The 19,670-nt window shown below is 41.1% G+C and overlaps 1 protein-coding gene across 2 annotated transcripts in view; it reads right to left on the minus strand.

The window, feature by feature from the left end:
- Window positions 1-295: 295 nt before the first annotated feature.
- usp47 (ubiquitin specific peptidase 47) overlaps window positions 296-19,670 on the minus strand; it is a 24,073-nt gene continuing 4,698 nt past the window's right edge. Inside the window, exons 2-28 of one of the 2 annotated variants that reach the window (XM_046033403.1) lie at window positions 16,738-16,932; window positions 15,240-15,356; window positions 15,004-15,157; window positions 14,810-14,906; window positions 14,576-14,721; window positions 14,372-14,451; window positions 12,982-13,131; window positions 12,763-12,858; window positions 12,528-12,680; window positions 11,825-11,980; window positions 9,829-9,960; window positions 9,545-9,621; window positions 9,223-9,278; window positions 8,948-9,060; window positions 8,731-8,832; window positions 8,270-8,477; window positions 7,970-8,085; window positions 5,975-6,094; window positions 5,052-5,850; window positions 4,678-4,853; window positions 4,487-4,567; window positions 4,269-4,384; window positions 4,053-4,171; window positions 3,567-3,697; window positions 3,121-3,168; window positions 2,868-2,998; window positions 296-1,870 (exon numbers count right to left, since the gene is read on the minus strand). In XM_046033403.1, coding sequence (XP_045889359.1) covers window positions 1,696-1,870; window positions 2,868-2,998; window positions 3,121-3,168; window positions 3,567-3,697; window positions 4,053-4,171; window positions 4,269-4,384; window positions 4,487-4,567; window positions 4,678-4,853; window positions 5,052-5,850; window positions 5,975-6,094; window positions 7,970-8,085; window positions 8,270-8,477; window positions 8,731-8,832; window positions 8,948-9,060; window positions 9,223-9,278; window positions 9,545-9,621; window positions 9,829-9,960; window positions 11,825-11,980; window positions 12,528-12,680; window positions 12,763-12,858; window positions 12,982-13,131; window positions 14,372-14,451; window positions 14,576-14,721; window positions 14,810-14,906; window positions 15,004-15,157; window positions 15,240-15,356; window positions 16,738-16,932 — 4,044 coding nt within the window. In that variant the 3' untranslated portion in view covers window positions 296-1,695. Of the gene's footprint in view, window positions 1,871-2,867; window positions 2,999-3,120; window positions 3,169-3,566; window positions 3,698-4,052; window positions 4,172-4,268; window positions 4,385-4,486; window positions 4,568-4,677; window positions 4,854-5,051; window positions 5,851-5,974; window positions 6,095-7,969; window positions 8,086-8,269; window positions 8,478-8,730; window positions 8,833-8,947; window positions 9,061-9,222; window positions 9,279-9,544; window positions 9,622-9,828; window positions 9,961-11,824; window positions 11,984-12,527; window positions 12,681-12,762; window positions 12,859-12,981; window positions 13,132-14,371; window positions 14,452-14,575; window positions 14,722-14,809; window positions 14,907-15,003; window positions 15,158-15,239; window positions 15,357-16,737; window positions 16,933-19,670 lie in introns of both variants that reach the window. The other variant, XM_046033402.1, reaches the window with a different exon arrangement.

Raw genomic sequence — 19,670 nt, forward strand, 5'->3', positions numbered from 1 at the left:
GTGACTTACCATTTCAACATCAAGGCTGGAAAGTGCAATCCTAATGATATCAATACCTGATGTATGTGTGTGTGTCGGTGTGAATATCGCTGTATACTTATGCTGGATGTTAACCAACACACAGCCACAACTGTCAAAATATAACCTCGGCACTGTTCTTAAGCAGCTTGTACAACTCCTGCCCTCAGAAAAATAAAAGTTTTTTTTTTTTTTTTATACCAAACCTCTCAGAAAGGTGAATGTGATTTGTGAGTTAGAATAAGCCATTTTAATTCACAGTGACAGAAAACATCAGTTATGAAAAAAAGCTTTTTAATTAATCTCTAAAATCATCTTAAACTATTTTCACACAGGATTTAAATCTCAAAAGAAATAAACATCAACAACAAGAGAAAAAAAAAGATTTTTCTTCAGATATTGGCATTTCTACAGTGAATAGCTGGTGGCAGCATCAGGAGCCTAGAGGGGCCAGGATGCTGAGCGTCAGTCCTCAGACCAGTTGCCTGGGCAAGACTCAGAGAAGTCCAGCGGGCTTTCTACACCCTCTGGTGCCAGTCTATCAAGCAGCAGCAGCAGCAGCAGGTAGAAGTGCCAAAAACAACCTCACGCTCTCTGCCAAAATCCCAGAGAGAGCTCTGTCCCCTCAGTACACCACGCACGCACAGTTAACATGGTGCAAGAAACAGACAAAGAAACCCACTTTCTATATTAAAGGTTAATACAGACAACAGATGTGTGCCTGGTGCCTCATGAGACTTAATTAAATGATTAAGTCTGGAGCAAAATAATAATTTACAACAAACAAAAACAAGATATTCTTAACATAGGTCTACTTGGTTTTGTTTCATATTACTTTGTATTAAAAGGATCAATATCCTATGTATCACTAAATCTAGTGGAAGTGATATAACAGAGGTAAAGCTCCTATAAAGCACAATGAGCAGCAGTAGGGACGACCCATAACAACACATAACTCAGGCATTATAGGAGCAGCAGAGGAGCAGAAATGACCTCCAGTTTATAAATTCTTAATTGTTGCTTTTTTATAGGATTTATCAAATCTTGTGAATGCATTTGTCAGTCACTGACAGAGTGAGGTTTGCCTCGTCAGAAGAGGCAAGACTGAGGAAGGCTGGATAAGTAGTTCTTGGTTGTATGTGCTGTTAGTTTTTAAAAAGGAAGGTGAGCGATGTAAGATAAGAATGATTTCCCTAATAGAGCAGTGCAGGAAAAAAAAGGTGTGAGCATATGGACTTACAAGACGGTCACAGATGAATCAGAATCAACACTATTCCTGAAACAGGAAGGGAAACACGCGGTGAAAGAGACTGATGCGAAAGAAGACGGGAGACTTAAATAGACGAGATGGATGCCTTTACAGCCCACTTTCACAGTCCTAACATCTCTGCATCCATGTTTGGAGCTTTTACGTTCAATTGATTTGTCTATACAGTATTTGATTCTTTTTCTGCTTTCATGCTTCCCTTTAAACTTTACAGTACAATACACATATAGTGCACAATAGGATTCCTGGGCCAGTCCTGGGGCTCAGAGTGGAGGGTGAGAGCATGTCAGCCTCACAGCGCTGCTTGATGTTCAAGTAACTATCGGGCTCGACACTCATCAGTCCCGTAGCCTGGTTGCTCTGCGGCAGCAGCCAGACGATACAAACAACCGGGAGCTGTGCTCTGTGCCTCAGTCCTGCCCCGGGTCCTTGGCGGGCCCACCGTCCAGGTAGATCTTGAGTGCCTTCTCCTTGCGCGGTGAGTAGCTGACACGATGTCCAGTCTTGAGAAGACGACTGCTCTCCTTCTTCATCAGCTCATTGCGCTCATCCTCCGACAGCTCCATAGGTTCCTCTGTGCTGTGCCTGCACACAAAAAACACAGAAATGTTGATCTCCAGTCACAAATATTTTGTGGTTGAGGTTGGGGTGCAGATCCAGAGTTTCAGCTATGAACATTTTGCAGCAGCGGCCTCGTCAAATGTTACAAACAAGCTAAAAGACAGGAGAATCTAAAGCTTGTTTCAGGCAGAGGTTGAAATGAGAGCCTGCATGGAGGTCCAGTTTAAGATAGACTTTTTTTACTTTGAATCATGCAAAGCTACCATACTGAGTCACTGAACTACAATTATAATGCAGTATAATAGGTCTCCTTTAATGTTATTTTGCAATAAATAATAAGCTGCAAGCGTTGCCAGTGAGACATATTGTGGGTCAGTCTATACAAGTATAGGTTCATATATATATATTTGTTGTAAAGTATAAATAATAGTGTTGTGAAGGGTCACTTTTTTCTTCATTACAACTTCAATCTGACAGCCGGTTAGTTTATACTATGTATATAAAGTAATTACACAATACCACCATTAGGGATTAGATAATAACCAATTTACCATATAGCACATCCGCCAAAAAAAAATAAAAAAGTAAACCCATCTTCTATACCTAATTATCTGCAGGGATCATTTATTATGATGGAAAAAAAAAAATATTTATTTATTTATTTTACTTTCATTACATTTCTGCTTTGGTTTACTTTCAAATAAAAACAATAAAATGTATTATTTTGGGTGAATTGTGTTTGTAATTAATTTAGCTTTATTTCACCAATTGTCAAAACAATCGTCATAATCTTTACAGTACAACAACATTAATATTACATTTTCATTTTGGCACCTGAACTAACCCCCATAAAATCTAATGAAATGAAAAAAATTTTAATAATAAATACTGGAGATTTTCATAGTCATATTCATGACATATTAAAGCCACTGCTTGACCTGTCAAATGATTTCACATGACCGGAATAGAAAACTTCAGTCAATACTTTTAAGTGGTCTGTAATTGTCTTGAACTCTTTTACCTGTAGAAGACCACGGCTCCATCATCACAGATGTACAGCGGCCACACGTTCAGAGTTGACACCTTAGGGTTCCAGTCCAAATCCTGATGGATCTCCAACACAGAAATGTCACAAGGAAATGTTCCTCTACCCTGCAGAGAGCAGACAGACAGACAGATTGTCAGTCTAAGATGGGATAATTCAGAAGATGGGGGACTAAAGCAACACAAGAAAAAAAAACAGTGTCCTATGTGAGGTGCTGCGTCGGACATACCTTTGCAAACTCCAGATTTTCGAGAGGAATATCGCTGATTTCACTAAGCTGGAAACGGAATAAAGAATTTAGTCACAAAAGGCTGATTAATCACCATGAATTGTACTTAGACCATTTGTTGACAAAGCAAACATGTTATAATTTAGCTTTTTTTCCACGTTAAATTTAACTTCCTTGAATTAATGAATAAAATGTAACAAAGTTGTTTAAAGTGACAATGACATGCGCATGATTATCTCAGCGCCAAAGTGATCTGTGGACAGCAGTGAAAATTAATCAAAGGCAGGAGGGAGACACTGCATCACTCCATTAACAATTTTATTATAGAATATACTGTTATGGTATTATTTTGTGGGTGTTTATTTTCCCGCATTGTAGTAATCAGCGTTGGTTTATCAGGATAGTAACATTGTCATTTTTTTATGCATGAATAAAAACAGAAATACCTTCTCCTTGAGTTCTTCCACACTGCTGCTCTCCAGAATCACTTCCTGGAAGGGCCCCAGCTTCATTGTAGCGGGGCTCCATCTCCGGGTCAGAACAGCCAGCTGCGACATGGACTTCATCTTCTCCGGTTCTGAGACACAGACCAAGACAGACCAAAGATCAAGCTGAACTCTTAACTGTACTTCATTTCAACTGGAAACAAGGAGAAGTTTTCCTGCACACTGGTAAGTAGGCTTGATCTGCTGGCATTTGTAGCTTCACGTCAGGTTTACGAAAAGAATGCCATCATAAATCAAGCGATAATGGGATATTACACTGAGTCTTTACAATTAATTTTGGTTTGTTTTTATTTAGTTTTTTTTTTTTTAAGCTTTATGCTGTAATTTTACACCTTTAGTATTATTAATCCCAAAGTACAAAAAATAACTTTTATTATATAATAACCATTGCAACGTGTTTTAAAGAAACTGCAGAATGAGTGTTACCATTGAGAACTTCCAAGAAAACTTCCCAGTTGGAGGAGATGCTGATGTCTTCTTCATAGACATGGTAATCCAGAAACACCGTACCCGGGTTCTTCCACGTCTTTTTCCTGAGACGAACCCTGAAAACACACACGCACACACAGAGTTTGGTAAACACCTACACTTTTTTTATTTATTTATTTATTTTTTTTAAATAAATGTGTAGTTAAGTCTTACCTGTCAATGCTGAGGTCAAGCTTGCACTGCTCTTTCAACTGAGGGAGCAGCTCCTCTTTAGACTGTCTGACAGTCATGCCCTTGGCAAACACTGTGTCCACAAGGAACTTGCAGGGCTGGAAAACAAGGACATATGAATAAATGAATACATTACAGATTACAATGTTCAGTTACAATCTTCTTATGCATAGTAACCAAAACCGTCTTTTAGTTCTTACCTCTGGTTCATTCACTAGTAGCTGATAAACTTTCACTCTGTATTCACCCTTTTTCAGCGCTCTTCCTAGTCGAATAGTTATCTACGGGAAGTAATAAAATGTCCAAGTCAAGCCTGAGTTTAAGTATTGGCTCACTCTAATGAACAGAAAATACTAAAATCTAACAAATCAATTGTAAAATTGTTCCTGACCTTGTTATCATCAGAGAACGATGAGAGTGTTTCACTGAGCCGTACACTCTCAAACTCCTGGTTGTTGGCATACACCCGAAACACCTTGAACTGGGTGGAGGTGACTCCCACATAGGGCTCCAGGTTCTGTTTAAACGCTGCTAATGTTATTCTCTTGTCCACATGAACCACTAAACCTGAAGCAGATCACAAGAAACAACAGTTAATCATTCAAATTTTTATGTCAGACGTTCTGCCCTCTTGAGGAAGGAAGACACTGAACAATATAGTCAATGCAAGTTCAAGTTGTGCAAGAAAACAGCCACGGCGCTTTCCTCCAATAAACTTCAAAAATAGAATTTCTTTAAACTGGATCATAAATAGAAGGTTCGTACATTTTTGTGCATCGCACGAGGAGTCATCCTGAAAACAAGGCTCGGCTCTGAAGTACAGGAACTGAGCCTCTGCTTTGTTCTTCCCGTTGTCATCGTATTCGCTGTCTGTTCCAGAGTCTTCTTCAGCAGTGTCCCACGTCTCTTTTTTACCCTCATGGGCTTTGGAGCGACGACTACTTGTGATGCTGTGCGAGTCCAAGCCGTTGGCCAGCTGTATGGGCCCGCTGTCTGCGTTGCACAGTGTGTCACTACTGTGGCTGGAGCTCAGGATGTCGCTGTCTACTGAACTGGTGCTGCGGTCATTGTTCACCTCAGAGTCCGAGCGCTCCTCACAGACAAAGTGGTTCTCAGGGTCAGAGGAGGCACCACTGCCGGCCGCGGACCTGTTCCGGTTCTCTAACTCTCTATTGTCTGCAGCCACACAGAGTGAAGAGTTTGAGTCAGCCTCTTGGGTCGGGGATTCGATATGTTCAAAGTCGCTGGTGTCGGAGCTTTTCTGGCTGTCGCTGGTGCCAGAGTCCTGCTGGTGCTGCTGCAGAGACAGATTCTTTAACTTTTCGGTGCTCTCCTCAAGGATAGCTTCTACAGATTTCCGGTTACCCTTTGACCCCTCGAAGGGCACATCGGAGTCACTGTTTACTTTTTGGCAAACAGTTCTGTTGGCCAAGGTACCGGGAGACTGCTCAGGCAGTAAGACCATGAGGCGGATCGTATTCCCGTGACGATCCAACAGTTTCCACAATAGTGAGTCAGTGAAAGCAACCTGATGATCCGTCGACTCAGAGCTCTCTACAAAAATCTGTTGAACAACAAAACAGGCAAAATTCAAACTTACTAGGGTTTAAAAGAAGATTGTTTTTTTAAAACATACAATGGAAACACATGAAAGCACAGAAATGGGGATGAAAAGAAAATATAGGAACCTTGTTGCTCCTGAAGAACCCCTCAGCTTTCAGCGTCTTGTTTGAAACGTACAGGAGCCGGAGGTCATTATAGCAGCGCTCCAGGACCACACGCATGGTTTCTGCAGATAGCCCTGTAGCCTGGGAACAAACCCATACATAAGGCTTATGTCTCAAAGACTGAGCTCACACACTCACAGGTACTGTGCACAATTTTGTTTATTGTTTTTTCTGTGTTGCTGATGCTTAAAGAGGTCATATCATGCTTCTCAGCTTTTCCCCCTTTCCTTTATTGTGTTATATATCTTTTTTGTGCATGTAATAGGTTTGCGAAGTGAAAAAACCCAAAGTCCAGCCCAAAGTGAATTACCATGTCCCACAGAAAACACTGCTCTGACCTGTCTGAAAACAGTTCGATTGTGGTCCAGACTTTACTTCCGTAACCTAGTTGCATCACTTTGTAACACCTAGGGATGGGGATCGAGACCCGGTTCCAAAATTTCGTCAAATCTGATTTAATTTTAAACGCAATGGATAAGAAAATTGTCAGGCTGCAGTCTCTGTCGGCTCCCACACACACACACACACACAGCGGCAGCAGAGCGCCGTCGCGGTGGAATACGGTGAGGGCTAAGTTAGCTCCAAACTACTGTAACATTAGTTGCCGACAGCTACGCTCGTTACTGTAAGTACGTGCAATAAAAGACAATACTTTATCAATACACCTGTCTGTAAGGTAACGTTAAACATGTAGAAATGGTTAATTTGATCATCTCTGTCCTCAGTATCTCATCCTGTATATTTTATACAAGCACAGCTAATACTAGCTTGGCATTAGCCAAATGTTAAAAACAAGCTAAATAGACAGCTGTCTTGTCTGGAGCAAAGACTGGTCTGTAGTCTTAAAAACTCAGCTGCTGGCTGAGACACCAGCCACTCCTCCTTCTACCTGGTAACGTTACCTGCAGCCAGCGAGAGAGGAGGAGGGACTGATACAGACTGATGTTATTCTTTCTAAACGTCACTCACTACTTGTGATGTCAGATAAAGTTATTGAGTTACTTTGCTGTTGTAAACATTAATGTTGCTGCTCTAGAAACAACATTTAGCAGTATTTAAAATATTAAATTAAAAACAACCAGGCAGCTAACATGTACACTTCAATATATGTTTATTTATCACAAGTGATATATAACGTTATCGCACATTGAATATTTTCCTCACACCGTGCAGGCCTACCTCATGCCCGTTGGGTCTGGTCTTACCAAATAACAATCACTAAATAATAGTAAAGTATCGATAAAGAATCGGATCGTTAAGCAGTCTTAATAAGGATATCAATATCAATAAAAATTAACGATCCCCATCCCTAGTAAGTCATAATGCTCCCCTAGCAGCTAGTGTGGCTTGCCCTCAAAAACACTGGTGGAGAAACACACTGAGCTGCATACAGTGACAAGACGTCTGCCCTCTGCCTCCCCTCACTCCACACTCTCCCTTTCAAACACTAGCTACCCTCTAGGCAGTTGATGGACATAAAGTTGTTACTGTGAGACAGTGCACAGTTAAAACGTTACGTATGAAAGATACTTTTGTAACCAATTAATAACGTACCACTCTTAAACTCTTGCTACAGTCTAGGTTGCAAAGCTGGTTTGGGAACATGTACAGCTGAACTTGTCAGGACCTGCCCTACTCTGCTTCTGATTGGCTAGTAATCCTTAACTAAGTGCTGCACATGTGCAACTCCCCAAAAAAGATCTTGTAGAAGTGAGATGCATCCCTCCATAGCTAAAACGGAGCGTTCAACACACCGGGTTAAAAGAGGTGCCGCAGCACTGTGCAGTATGACAAAAATATGGTGTTTTTGGAAAATTAAACTATTTGAACCTGTTCTGGTACAACCCCTAAATAAAATAGTGAACCGAAAAATTAGCATAACATGACCACTTTAACATAAAAATAAAAAGTAGAGGAAGAGACAATACAAGAAACAAAGTGAGGAGAGTAGGAAACCTGTGCAATGAGCTGTTTGAATTCAGTGATCGTCTGGTTCAAGTACGCTCGAATGCTGATTGGAGACGCGATGATCTCACTCTTCAGATCCACAACATGAACCTTCACCATCACCTCTGTAGAACATCAGATACACACCCACACAGATACAAAGCAATTACTTTGCTTGGTATCCTGACAATCTATACATCTACATCCATCATTGGTGTACTTCCCATTTGCTGTGAACCATAAGGGGGTTATCTCACTTTAAGACATTCCTAACTGAACAGTTTGAACAGCAGCAGGCTACTAACTGACCTCCAGGTTTATAAGGTTGGAACACTTGCTCTGGTCTGCGGGTCTCGAGCAGCAAGTCGAACATATAAGAGGACTTGACTCCTCCCAACAGCAGGCCCATCGGTGTGTCCTCCTCACCTTCGTAGGAGCGCTCCAGGTACTCGTGGAACTCATCATACTTTACCAAGCGGCAGCAGTCCAGAGAGACCACTCCCTCCAGCTCCATCAGCTAAAGTGGAGAACACATAAAAAGGACCACAAACGTAAATGCAAGCTCAATGTTGATAAATGCTCACAAACGCAACATTACATTATTGTGCAGTACAGTGGTTGGACTCGATAACCTTTATTCAAGTCTCCTTCGTAGTGCATTTAAAGATACTCCAACATTCGAGACTCAAAGGTTAGCTGCTGAAACTTATTGCACTGAATAGCTGTGGTGTTGGAAAATCAGATGGTGAGGCCACAATAAACCAACAGACCTTGTAGGCCATCTCTGTTGCTTCTCTGAGAGTTTTGTCCTTGTGTACTTCCAGCTTGCTCTCCAACATCATCTTTACGGGGTGCATGCAGAAAAGCTTTATCTGAAGGTGAAAAGCAAGAGAGCAATGATAGTAAAACTCGTTTTAAAAGAGAGGCAAAGCATCATCTGATCCTCATTCAGAATACATCTTGAACTGATCCAAAGGACCAAGGTACTTTGCAAGTGTTGCGCTCAATCTCTCTTTGTCGCTTCTCCTGCTCTTCAGATTCCTTCTCCTTCAGAACCAAAGTCTTTATGTGCTCCGGGAAGTCTTCTGCAGCTAAGTACTCTGTAGACAGGACAAACAGGCACACATTAAAACTGCATGCTAATTCTAGGACCAGCAGTCAAGGCAACCCTAGTAAGATTATGATTAAAATATAACAACTGTTGGAGCGTCTCTGTAATTTTGCCATTACCCATAGCAGATTTTACTGAATTGATTTCTTACTTGCATTCCTTGAGGGATCTTTCAATCTATAAATCAGCATATATGCATTTGTAGAGCTGTAGGTAAACAAAAAAGATGTCTTGTTAATATACAGAGAAGACACTGTTCTGTCAGCCCTAATAGAAGCTGCCATTTCCTTCAAAGGGAACATGAAAGAACAATGGAAAAATAATAAACAAGAACCTTCTTGACTTTGCTTTTAAAAACAGATAAATAAACAGGTGCAGTTCATCATTATTGCATTCCCTAAGCCAATGCACTGTAAGCATGTGATGTGTGTTGACACACTGAATGTTGGAGACAGACATGAGAAACAACTGACCTCGCAAAGGCACTAGAATAATAGCCTCTGCTCCCTGAGGACCCTCCGTACGTCTTCCTGATATCATCTTGGGTGATCTGCCCACCGGAAATGCACAGAAACATAATGACAATGATTCAACAGATACTTGTTAAAGATAAGTAGAGTGTTAAAATTACACAATTTGCTTAGTTTAGTAAGAGCACAAACTGATGACTAGCACTGATATAATCTGGTTACTTCTTCCGCCCGAGATTTAGGTGCTGTACAAGGACAAAACAGGTTCCTCAAGGGCTGAGGCTGACCTTGCTGACGTGTTGATCGTTGAAACTGTACCACTGGCCATCACTGAAGGATTTGATGCAGGCGTAGTAGTGGCCACCTGCAGCACTCCCAGAATGGACCATGACGGAGAAAAGCTCAAAGGTCAGCAAACTCTGAGAATAGACAGGGGGACAACTCTTATTGCTCAGATAAAAGCAACAACCAAGCTGTATTTAATTGGTGCACAACCTACAGGGTAACTGATGTCGACACTGGGGGCGTCTACTAATGACACTGCAGATGCAATGGCAAAATATAAGCATGAAATACAGACATCTCATGTAACAAGAGTAGGGAAGTAAAGCATCACTTGCAGGCGACAACAGCACGGTATCTGGGCCAACCCAGACATACTTTAATGAATCTGTATCAGCAGCTTTCTTTATTGAACACTGAGGGGTTTTTTTTACTGTGTTTTTGTCCCTCTCAGCCTGCTTGTGTTCTCTCTCTCCTTTATGGCAGCCTACACTGCAAGTATTTCGCACCATATGTGAGTGAAAATATAAGTGTGTGTTGTTTGCATCGGTGAGTGCATCTGTTCAAGGGTCAGCAAACTCTGAGAATAGTTTTGTGACCCATGTATGCAAAATACATGGATTCGCTAAACTCTGGCAGTAACAAACAGTTTATCCCTCCTCTTATTAGTCAAGAGCAGCATAGAGTGACTTCTCATTTTTTGCTGGCACAAACCATCACCTTCACTGCATAAAATGACTAAAGTCGCAGATGGTAGGTCAAATCAGCTATAGCTAATTAATCCCGTGAATAACGTCTTGGAAAACTTGGCTGCTGATTTAGAATATGTCTGTTTTTTATGCGAAATACGTATTTAAACATTTAATTAAACATAAGTATTGGACTCTATCGGATTCTGCAGATACCAAATATTCAGACTGCAGGCAAAACAAATTTGTTTCTCAAATCAGATCTTGAAGACCGACTGTTATTGCACTGTTATTTGCAAGTGATCAGATAGGATACGTGTCCAGACATCACCAGCCTAGCTGCATGGGTTGCTGTGGTAACGACGTAGGCATCAGTAAAGGTCAGGTGATGACATGGCCTTCCAACATGGAAGCAAGAGAAATGGCGATCCATCATCTCGTCCTCCAAACAATCATGCCGTCAAGTCGCAGTGCAGTACTCCTCTGTCGCACCAGACAAAGTTAGCAATGCAGCATTTTGTGTGTTTTTTTAGCCCAGTCTTTCCAAAAAAGAATCTGTATGCAACGTTATTATGCCAAAAAACAAGTCTTGGCTGTCAGTCTGAACAAGGCATGGCAAGGACTTGCCTCCTGATCAGGGCCAAAAAAGCTTGATTACACAGAAAATGATTATCTACGTATATTTCGAGTGGTCAAGATCAAGCGGGAAGCTTCCGGTCAGAAACCTGAGGCGAACATAGAAGGTCTTTAAACAGCCAGCAGGGGGTGAATCTTCTGGTTGCAAAAAGAAGTCCTGTTCCATTAGAAATAATGGTAAAATGTTGCTACTTTTCAGCTGATTTAAAATGAGTTTATGTTCTCAGTCGCTCGTTTCATGTCTTCTTCAATATAACATGATATTCATTTAGTAAATTATGGAAAAATAGAAAAGGAAAACAGACCATAAAGCAGAGTATTCTTCAGGGCGGGATTACCGTTGAAAAGGCTTATTAGGAGTTGGCTGTTCACTTCCTCTGGTGAGTACATTTAGTTTAAGCCTGTTTGCTAGACAAAATTGTCAGCCCTGTTAAAATGACAAAATGTTAATGTGAATTACAGATGCACCTAGCTAAGCAAGCTAGCTAGCTCCATAAACGGCCGTTAGCTCCACCGTCTCATCCAAATATTGTCACGTCTGGTGCCGCTGGTTGCAAAAACTCAACATGGCGGCGCCCTATCGATCAAACTCGAGGCTTCAAAATGACAGTCCAGAAGGTGATGTCACGATGACTACGTCCACTTCTTTTACACAAACTATGGTCAAGATTATTACCTTTGGCTTCAACACCCTCTCTGTGCTGCTGGTGCTGTCCAAGCAGATGCCCTCGTCCACACAATCATCGGTGGAAAAATCGTTGCTCATCTGGTCACTGTGACAACTGCCTTCATTCTCTGCTCCACTGTCAGTGCAGCTCTCTGTCTGAGGAGACTTCTAGAGAGGAGACCATTTCAAAATCAATCACAGAGAGGGTTTAAAAAAGACACAAGTCAACCAGAAGTTACATGACACAAATACCTTGAGTTGCTAAAAAACTGCAAGTACTTTTTTGTTCCTTGAGAAGATATCAACAGAAAAAAAAACTAAAACAAAAGACACATCGGGTGCTGCCTTCATGGCCTAAAAGGTTTGTGGATTTTTATTTTGCCCTTGTGTTGTCTATATTAGTGAACAAAGAAGAAAAATCATTCACTCACTAGTACTCTAGGGAACACAGTAGCAGAATTACCGTTTTAAACATCAACACCCGATGGATTATCTTAAGGTTACGATTGAAAATGATACCGCCATCATCTGAGCATCCTGATCAAAATGTTATATGAAAGGGGTGGGGGACATGAAAGTAGAGTGTGTGACACATTTTCCTTTTTCCATTCATAGCCTATAGTCACATCAAGTTATTAATGGTTAATAAGAAGACCTAATAATCTAATAAACCAGACATTCTGATGAAGTAGGTACTGCCAGCTGCTCTCACCTCATCTTCCACATCAATGAATGGACTCATGTCAAGCTCCTCTGGGAAAGTCATGCGGTCATTAAGCTTGATGCGATGCATAGTGGTGTAGTCAAAATCAAACCGCTTCAGCTGTAGTGTCAGCAGGTAGGGAAAGTGCAGAAATCTCAGCCCCTGTGTAGAGAAACATTTATCAATGAATCAGGCAGGTCAACAGCAAAGCACTGCCTTGACATAACATTTGCAGTGTGCTCACCTTCCGGGCGTCACATTTCTTTTTGCAGCGCTCACAGAAGTACTGGTTGGGTCCGTCCAGAGTTTCTGGTTGGATAAAAGCCTGCAAAGCCTCTTCCTGTGGAAGAGGACGATAGAATACTAAATGATAATAAACTGTATTAAAAAGTACAAGTTTTTATAATGTGTTGCTGTCAATGTGTTAAATGTTTAAATGAATGAAATGTGGAGAGAAACACACCACACTGCCATATGCCTGGCTGGCTCCAAAGGGTCTGATCACAAGAGGGATGTCCAGGTAAGTATCGATCCTCCAGCTCTCATAGCCACACTCCAGACAACGGACGTAATCCTTCAGCTTCCCCTGGTACAACTGGTTGATCAGGTCAGCCTGAGGATGTGGAGGCATGACAGTCAGGCCTCCTCAGCCATGTTAACTTGTAACAATATGGTGTTTGTTTTGGGCAACAAGATTTTCTTTCCCTGCTACATTATCTTATGCTACATTATCTTATTTAAGGAGCTACCACTGAAGAATTCTTGTGGTGTGACAAAACCTGCCATCCAAAACGGTCAAAAACAGATGGTCAAAACATTGCTATTCTTAGATTCTTACCACTAGTGCGGCAAAACATTCAAAGTTTGGTCTAATGAAAGGAAATGCCATGTTGTTACCAAAATCAAAAAGGGATTATCCTTTGTACTGTGGCCATTTTAGGACATCTCAGGCGCAGTTCACTAGGCTCAGCTCTATGATGTCAGATTTACTGTAGCTCAACTTTCATTGGTCCAAGTTGTATTCCGTCGGGCCCAGGTGTATGAACTACAGCTAACATGCTAAATTGCCTGCAGTTAGCATGTTGACATGTTGATTATGTTAACAAGGGGCTGTGTCAGACAACTTTCCAAACATTATGCCTACTTACACACAGCTTTTGACCAGGTAAAGCATTATTTAAACTTCCCTCTCGAGCTGTCTTTTTCCCCCCAATCTTAACCCATCAGTCACTTTTCGTGTAGTGTAGTACACCATGACTGCCATGATCGAGAGAGTGTTCGACAATCTATGTCATTATCCCCATTTATACAATTCATCGCATCTAGCTTCTCAGTGTGCTAATCAGGCAGTGAAAACAGTTGTTTAATGTCAAATGTTTTCACAGCCTCAGGACCATCAGTAAACAAAATGCACGCATATCCAAATTCTAGAGTAGAGCTTGAAAGAAAGCTAAATCTTCACATGTCATCTGGAGTTGAATAAAAACAGTGATTATTCATAGTTCTCCTATTACCAGTTTACTTTAAAATGCTACTTTCACTGTAGAAACAATATAATCCACTGCAGTAGCATTCATTATTGTTTTTATTGTGGCTCCATCACATGTATTCATTTTGTGCTAACCAGGAGCTCATGTGTACAGACCGCATGGCTGCACATACGCACACTGGATTACGTGTTTGCAGTTTATAACTCACTCCTGAGATAAGAAACAGCTAACCCTGAGGCTTACTGGCCCATTTCACTTTTCCCACAGTAGGTCTTTTGTTTCCATTGTGGGGGGAGCCGTCAAGACTGGTGGCTGAATTTTTGTTGTTAAAAGTCTCGAAAAAAACATCATGCTTTCTCCTACCTGCTCCGTCTGCTTCCACTTTTGCTCCAGGGCATCAAACATGACCCTGCACAGCTCCTGGACGTCATGCTGCTGCCAAGCTAAAAAAAAACAACAAACAGACAAAAGGTGTAAGTGTACAGATGCAGAGGCACATGGTCTCTCCTTTCACAAACACGCAGACAAGCCATGTGAGTCTAATCACAGGAGAGTACAAATGCTCACCCTCACTGCTGTCCCAGCCAAAGCTCCGCGTCACATCAGTGGTCTCAATTGCCCGTTTCTTGCTAGTCTGCAGCAGAACAAACAGCCTTTGCAGCTGGTAGGGGATACTGGTGACTGGCTCCTCCTCAGACTCCTCAAACTCCCAGCTGAAGTTGGACAGAAGGTATAAAAGAATTTTAAAAGTTTATTAACAAGTAAAACTTGACAAAAGGCTTCTACGAGCGCAGTTCTTACTTGTAAAGAGCATTCCTGAACTCCGGGGTCATGAACAGCGTCTGTAGAAGACTGTTCAAATAGCAGGTCATGGCTTGGTTGACTAGGCCCACATAACCTACAGCGGGGGCAAGGTTCAAGAAGTAAGAGGTCAGTTGGGGTTATATAAAAAAAAGAGACGCATGTCATGCATTCAACAGGAGGCAAAAGCTCACCCGTCTCAGATTTGTTAAGGATGGATGAGTAGGAGTAAGATGGACTGCTGTAGTCACCACTGCAGCCTGCAGTGCCGTCTCTCGGTAGTGGCCCAATAAACCGCTCCTGGGAACTGTCATCCAGTCCACTGCTATCTGCTGTTCCTGACTCATCCTGCGCACATAAACATAAATAGAGGAAGCTTTTAATAAAATACGTTTAGTTTCCAAAAGCAAAACCAATGTAGTCCCCTCACCGATGCCATCTGGGGCTGCTCTCCATCTTTGTCTGTAAGGTGGAGGAAATTCCTCTTACCACCAGGCTCAAACCCAGAATCTGAGAGGGACATCTCACTGCTGTGGTCCAGCGGTGCCTGGAGGGACGCAGAGTAATAACAAAAATCACGAAAGAAAACTACTATCCCTGCAAAAAACAGAAAAACAACAGCTGCAACAAATCCATCAAAACAAGTTTTCTACAGGCTACAAACTGGATGAACTCACGAGAAGACTTAGATTCCCACTGAACTCATTTCCAGCAAATACTCTGTATTGCCGCGGTCGAGGAAAGTAGCTTGAAGCCAACATGTGAACAATGCTCCGTAGCAGGAGACTTTCTGTCTTTCTCCTGGACAAGCTGAGGACAAGCAAGCAAAGTGCTGCAGTGCAATAGCTTAATCCACTGACCTACTCAGTGAGATAACAACAGACACAGCACCTGGGCTTTGGCAGGATTAGCCTGTGCTCATTTAAGAAAAGGGAGTAGTATATACACAAACAGACACAAAATCATAGTCAACAGTGAGTGAGCACATTAAGGACGCATTCATTCTATAGTTTTCTGTGCTAAATATGGGAGTGCTCTTTCTTAGCAACACTGTTCTTAAACACGTTTTCTTTGTAGCAGAGAACAATGGTAGGGAAAGACAAACTTCTGAACATTGATAACGTGAAAAAAGAAAAACCAGCTGGCACTGTCTGAATTTCTAACATATCTTTGCCACCATCAGCTTTGCTGAGGTCATGATATGTGACACTGCCCTTCCAATGTGGTGAAGTGAAAGGGGCTATGTGTCCTAACATAAATTTCTTATAAATAGCGAACAAGTGAATAGCAACTGCAAACAGGGCTGGGAGCCATTATTACAAATGCATTTTTTGACCAACTGAGGACAATAGAAAAACCTAGAAACTCAACACTGGCATTTCAACAGCTTTTAAAACTGTTATTGCACACTTTAGCAAACAAATGCCTAAATATCCATTTAGTATCCACTTAAGAGTTTTGTTTCTGGCCACCGGACAGATGACAAAGACGTCCACTGAACGCGATTCAAATCATTAGTTGAGAAGCCCCCCCTCGAGTCAACCAGCATTTTTTCAGTTGAATCAGCCAAGCAAGATTAAGACAACTATATTTGTTTGAACACATAAGTCAAACAGGAGGAAAAAAAGCTCCTACTGATTGCAAACCACATATTTTCAACACAATCAAGCTAAGAAATACCCTTTTGCATGTCATCCCTCCTCCCAACTTGTTATGTGCTACCTTAGCATCATCCTGAAATGCAGCTCTTACCTACACTTAAACTTTTGATTTGGCAGTGTAATCACAAAACTTCAGCCCATAACCCAGCTGAGATCCATAATTATGCTAATGTTGTTTCCTGTTATGCTGTGTAGATTTATTTTGAAAACCATAATCACATGTTGGCAGAAACAAAAGTGGCTGTCGAGATTAATAAATTTCCTAACCATGTCTGGCGTATTTCCCCAGGCAAGGTCAAACGTGCCATTCACGTATCCCGCTTTATGGGCAACATCTTCATAAAGTTTGGAGAGGGTGGTGGAAGCAGGCAGGTTGAGGGTCAGCCTCTCATTGACTGTCTTTGCACTGGTGGTGTCCTGAATTATACACAGCACCCTGGGCTCCTCAGCTGCATTTTGGATCTGAAAATCAACAGGAAAAAACATGACTTTCATTCTGGATTTTGTGTTATAAAGCACCATGTACTGTGAAAATCTATGCTTTACAGTAAATGATTAGAACATTTGTAAGGCTGTGCAATGTCATGAGAAACATGGCAGTACACAAAAGAAAAATACCATCTCATGTAATGCCTCAGTACTGACATGACTAACTTGTCACAAGTAAAGTAAAATTTTGACAAAATTACAGCTTGATATCGAACCGCAATATATTTGTGGTATCAACAGAAATGTGGAGAGAAAATATCAAAAACTAGAATAGAATGTCTGGCCAGCTTAATGTTCAATCATTATTTGATCAGCGTGTCTGATTTAAATGAAAATGTTGTCAATTATAAAAAAGTTCAGAATAAAGAACTAGTGTCGAATAATTTCAAACGATACCAGGCCCCAATAAAGAGATTATTGTTAATTATTAAACTGTATGTATTCACTATCAATACAAAGGGTTCTCTAGCAAATGTTCTCTCTTTTCAAAATGGTGGGAATCACAGCAAGCAGTTTTTATGGCCCTAACAGTTTGCACAGATTTCAGTATTTCAGCGTTGGCAGATTGCCGTGCTGTTCACTCTACACAACTTGCCGTCTTGTGACGGGAGTCTTGAAGTCATTGTGGCATTCACACAACGTGACTGATCGGCGACAAGGGGTCACACACTACACGAGCTGACACCGACTGCCACCCGGCGCAGGTCTCCCAACATTTTGTCAAGAAAACACGCAGGAAAAGTGGCGCAGGAAAAGTGGCGCAGGAAATGGCGCGAAACTACACACTAACAGCAGTTGTATATCATAATAAATATAGCAATTTAAAGACAACTAAGATGGGTGAAAAAATAGATTAGCACACACAGTCAGCAGGGATTGTCTGTCCTACAGAGAGAGCTGGAAGTGAGTAAAAAGAGGTTTGCAGTGAAAAAGTAGCTGCCTGTTCTGACAGCTGCCTGCTGTCATTGGCTGGATATGCATTTCGATTCAGCCGACTCCTCAAGATATTTGGCGTGCTAGATATCTGGCTGGAGTCAGCGATGCGTCAGGGAGCCGTTTTGATGAGTCATTGCGAAGTTCACACATAACGACTGGCGAGCACCGATCGATTGCTGATTTGGCCCCGGTAACAGCCAGACTGTGAAATAGGCTTAAGACAGACAAATTATCAAAGTTATACAAATATCAGGTTTGTATTGTTGATATGTTAGTCATTTTCAAGGAACAGAGCACTCAGTACTGCAGACAATATTTGCAGATGCAACATGCTTCTTTGTGTGTCAAAGACCAAGAATTGCCTTCTGATGTACAATGCATGATGTGTTCATCACATTGTATGTGTACTGACTCATCCTTAGTTTCAGATCTTTAACCCATTGAGCAAAATGTTTTTAAAAAGGTACTAAAAATTTTTTAGTTAAAGGAAGGTTTCTTAAAATTGAATGTTTCATGATGAAATGTGTTTTATATTGTTTTAAATTAGAAAAATGTAATAGAAAATGGACAGCAAATGAGTTCTTTTGATGAGCCAAATTGATCATTTTCAACGGGACCTACAGAAGGACATGTGAAAAAATCTGTATGACATGTTTCTCGCATCTCAATTACTGGAATTATGTGACCAAAACTGAAATTTACAAACATTTTTTCTTCCAGGTCTCGCTTCTGTGGCCGCCCCCCTTCCCCAAGCTATCAGACTTTTAAACTAAAATTCATCCTCAGCACTTCTCCACTGAATATGGTTTATTTCTGTTTACCATTTTATGATTACTTTTGATATTACTGTGTATTGTCTGGTACGTAGCAGAAGGGAGTTACACTCAATTTCAATTCATAACCTGTTGTGATGTGACAAATAAACCTTCTATGGTCTAAAGCACTGCTTTCTGGCAGTCAGGAAGAATTAAAGAGAACATTACCAGTTCTCTGACTTACTGACACACGAGCAACAAACCTTCCTACACATGACTGGGCAAGGCCCGTTGGTTATGATTATAGAAACAGAAAAACATGGACAGGTTGTCCCATTTCTCTCTGTCCAAAATATGTAGCTAAACAGGCCATGCAATTGCTGACACGTGCTTCATTTTACTGTATGATTCACATCTTAAATTGAGGAGTCACTTCATCATTTGAACACTCCCCATAGTTTGTTTTCAGATTGGTCTGGTAGTTCCTGTAACTGTTCGAGCCTATAACAGGCTCAAATGATTTGCTGAACTGAAACTAAAAGCTAATGTCAAAAATGAAAGTAGCAAGAAAAACTAACTCAACAAGCGCTAATGCATGTCAAATTATATATAAAAGGTAATATACAACTGTAATAATTAAATCAATTGATAAGCTATTAAAAAATAGAGCAGAGGGTTAAAATGAAATGAAATGACATTAAATTCTGGTCTGATTCTTAACCGTGTGTACTTCCATTTGATCAGATACTCCCCGATTTAAGTAATAATTCTTACTACTATAGTATTGTATCAACATTAAATACAAAAGCTCTTGTTTGTGAAACGGTCTCCTACTGAAGATGTCCCGATAGTATGTCCAGTGTGATGGTAATCACGTTGCTGTGTCATGCATCTATTTAACACCATGCTTTAAAATGAGCACCGCACACACACATTCACACACGTATGGCAAGGCTACCTGAGAAATCCTCTTCATCTCGTCAAAAATACTCTGTCTGCAACTCCAAAACACACCCTAAT

Source organism: Micropterus dolomieu, linkage group LG20, assembly GCF_021292245.1.
Source record: "Micropterus dolomieu isolate WLL.071019.BEF.003 ecotype Adirondacks linkage group LG20, ASM2129224v1, whole genome shotgun sequence".
Classification (NCBI taxonomy): Eukaryota; Metazoa; Chordata; class Actinopteri; order Centrarchiformes; family Centrarchidae; genus Micropterus; species Micropterus dolomieu.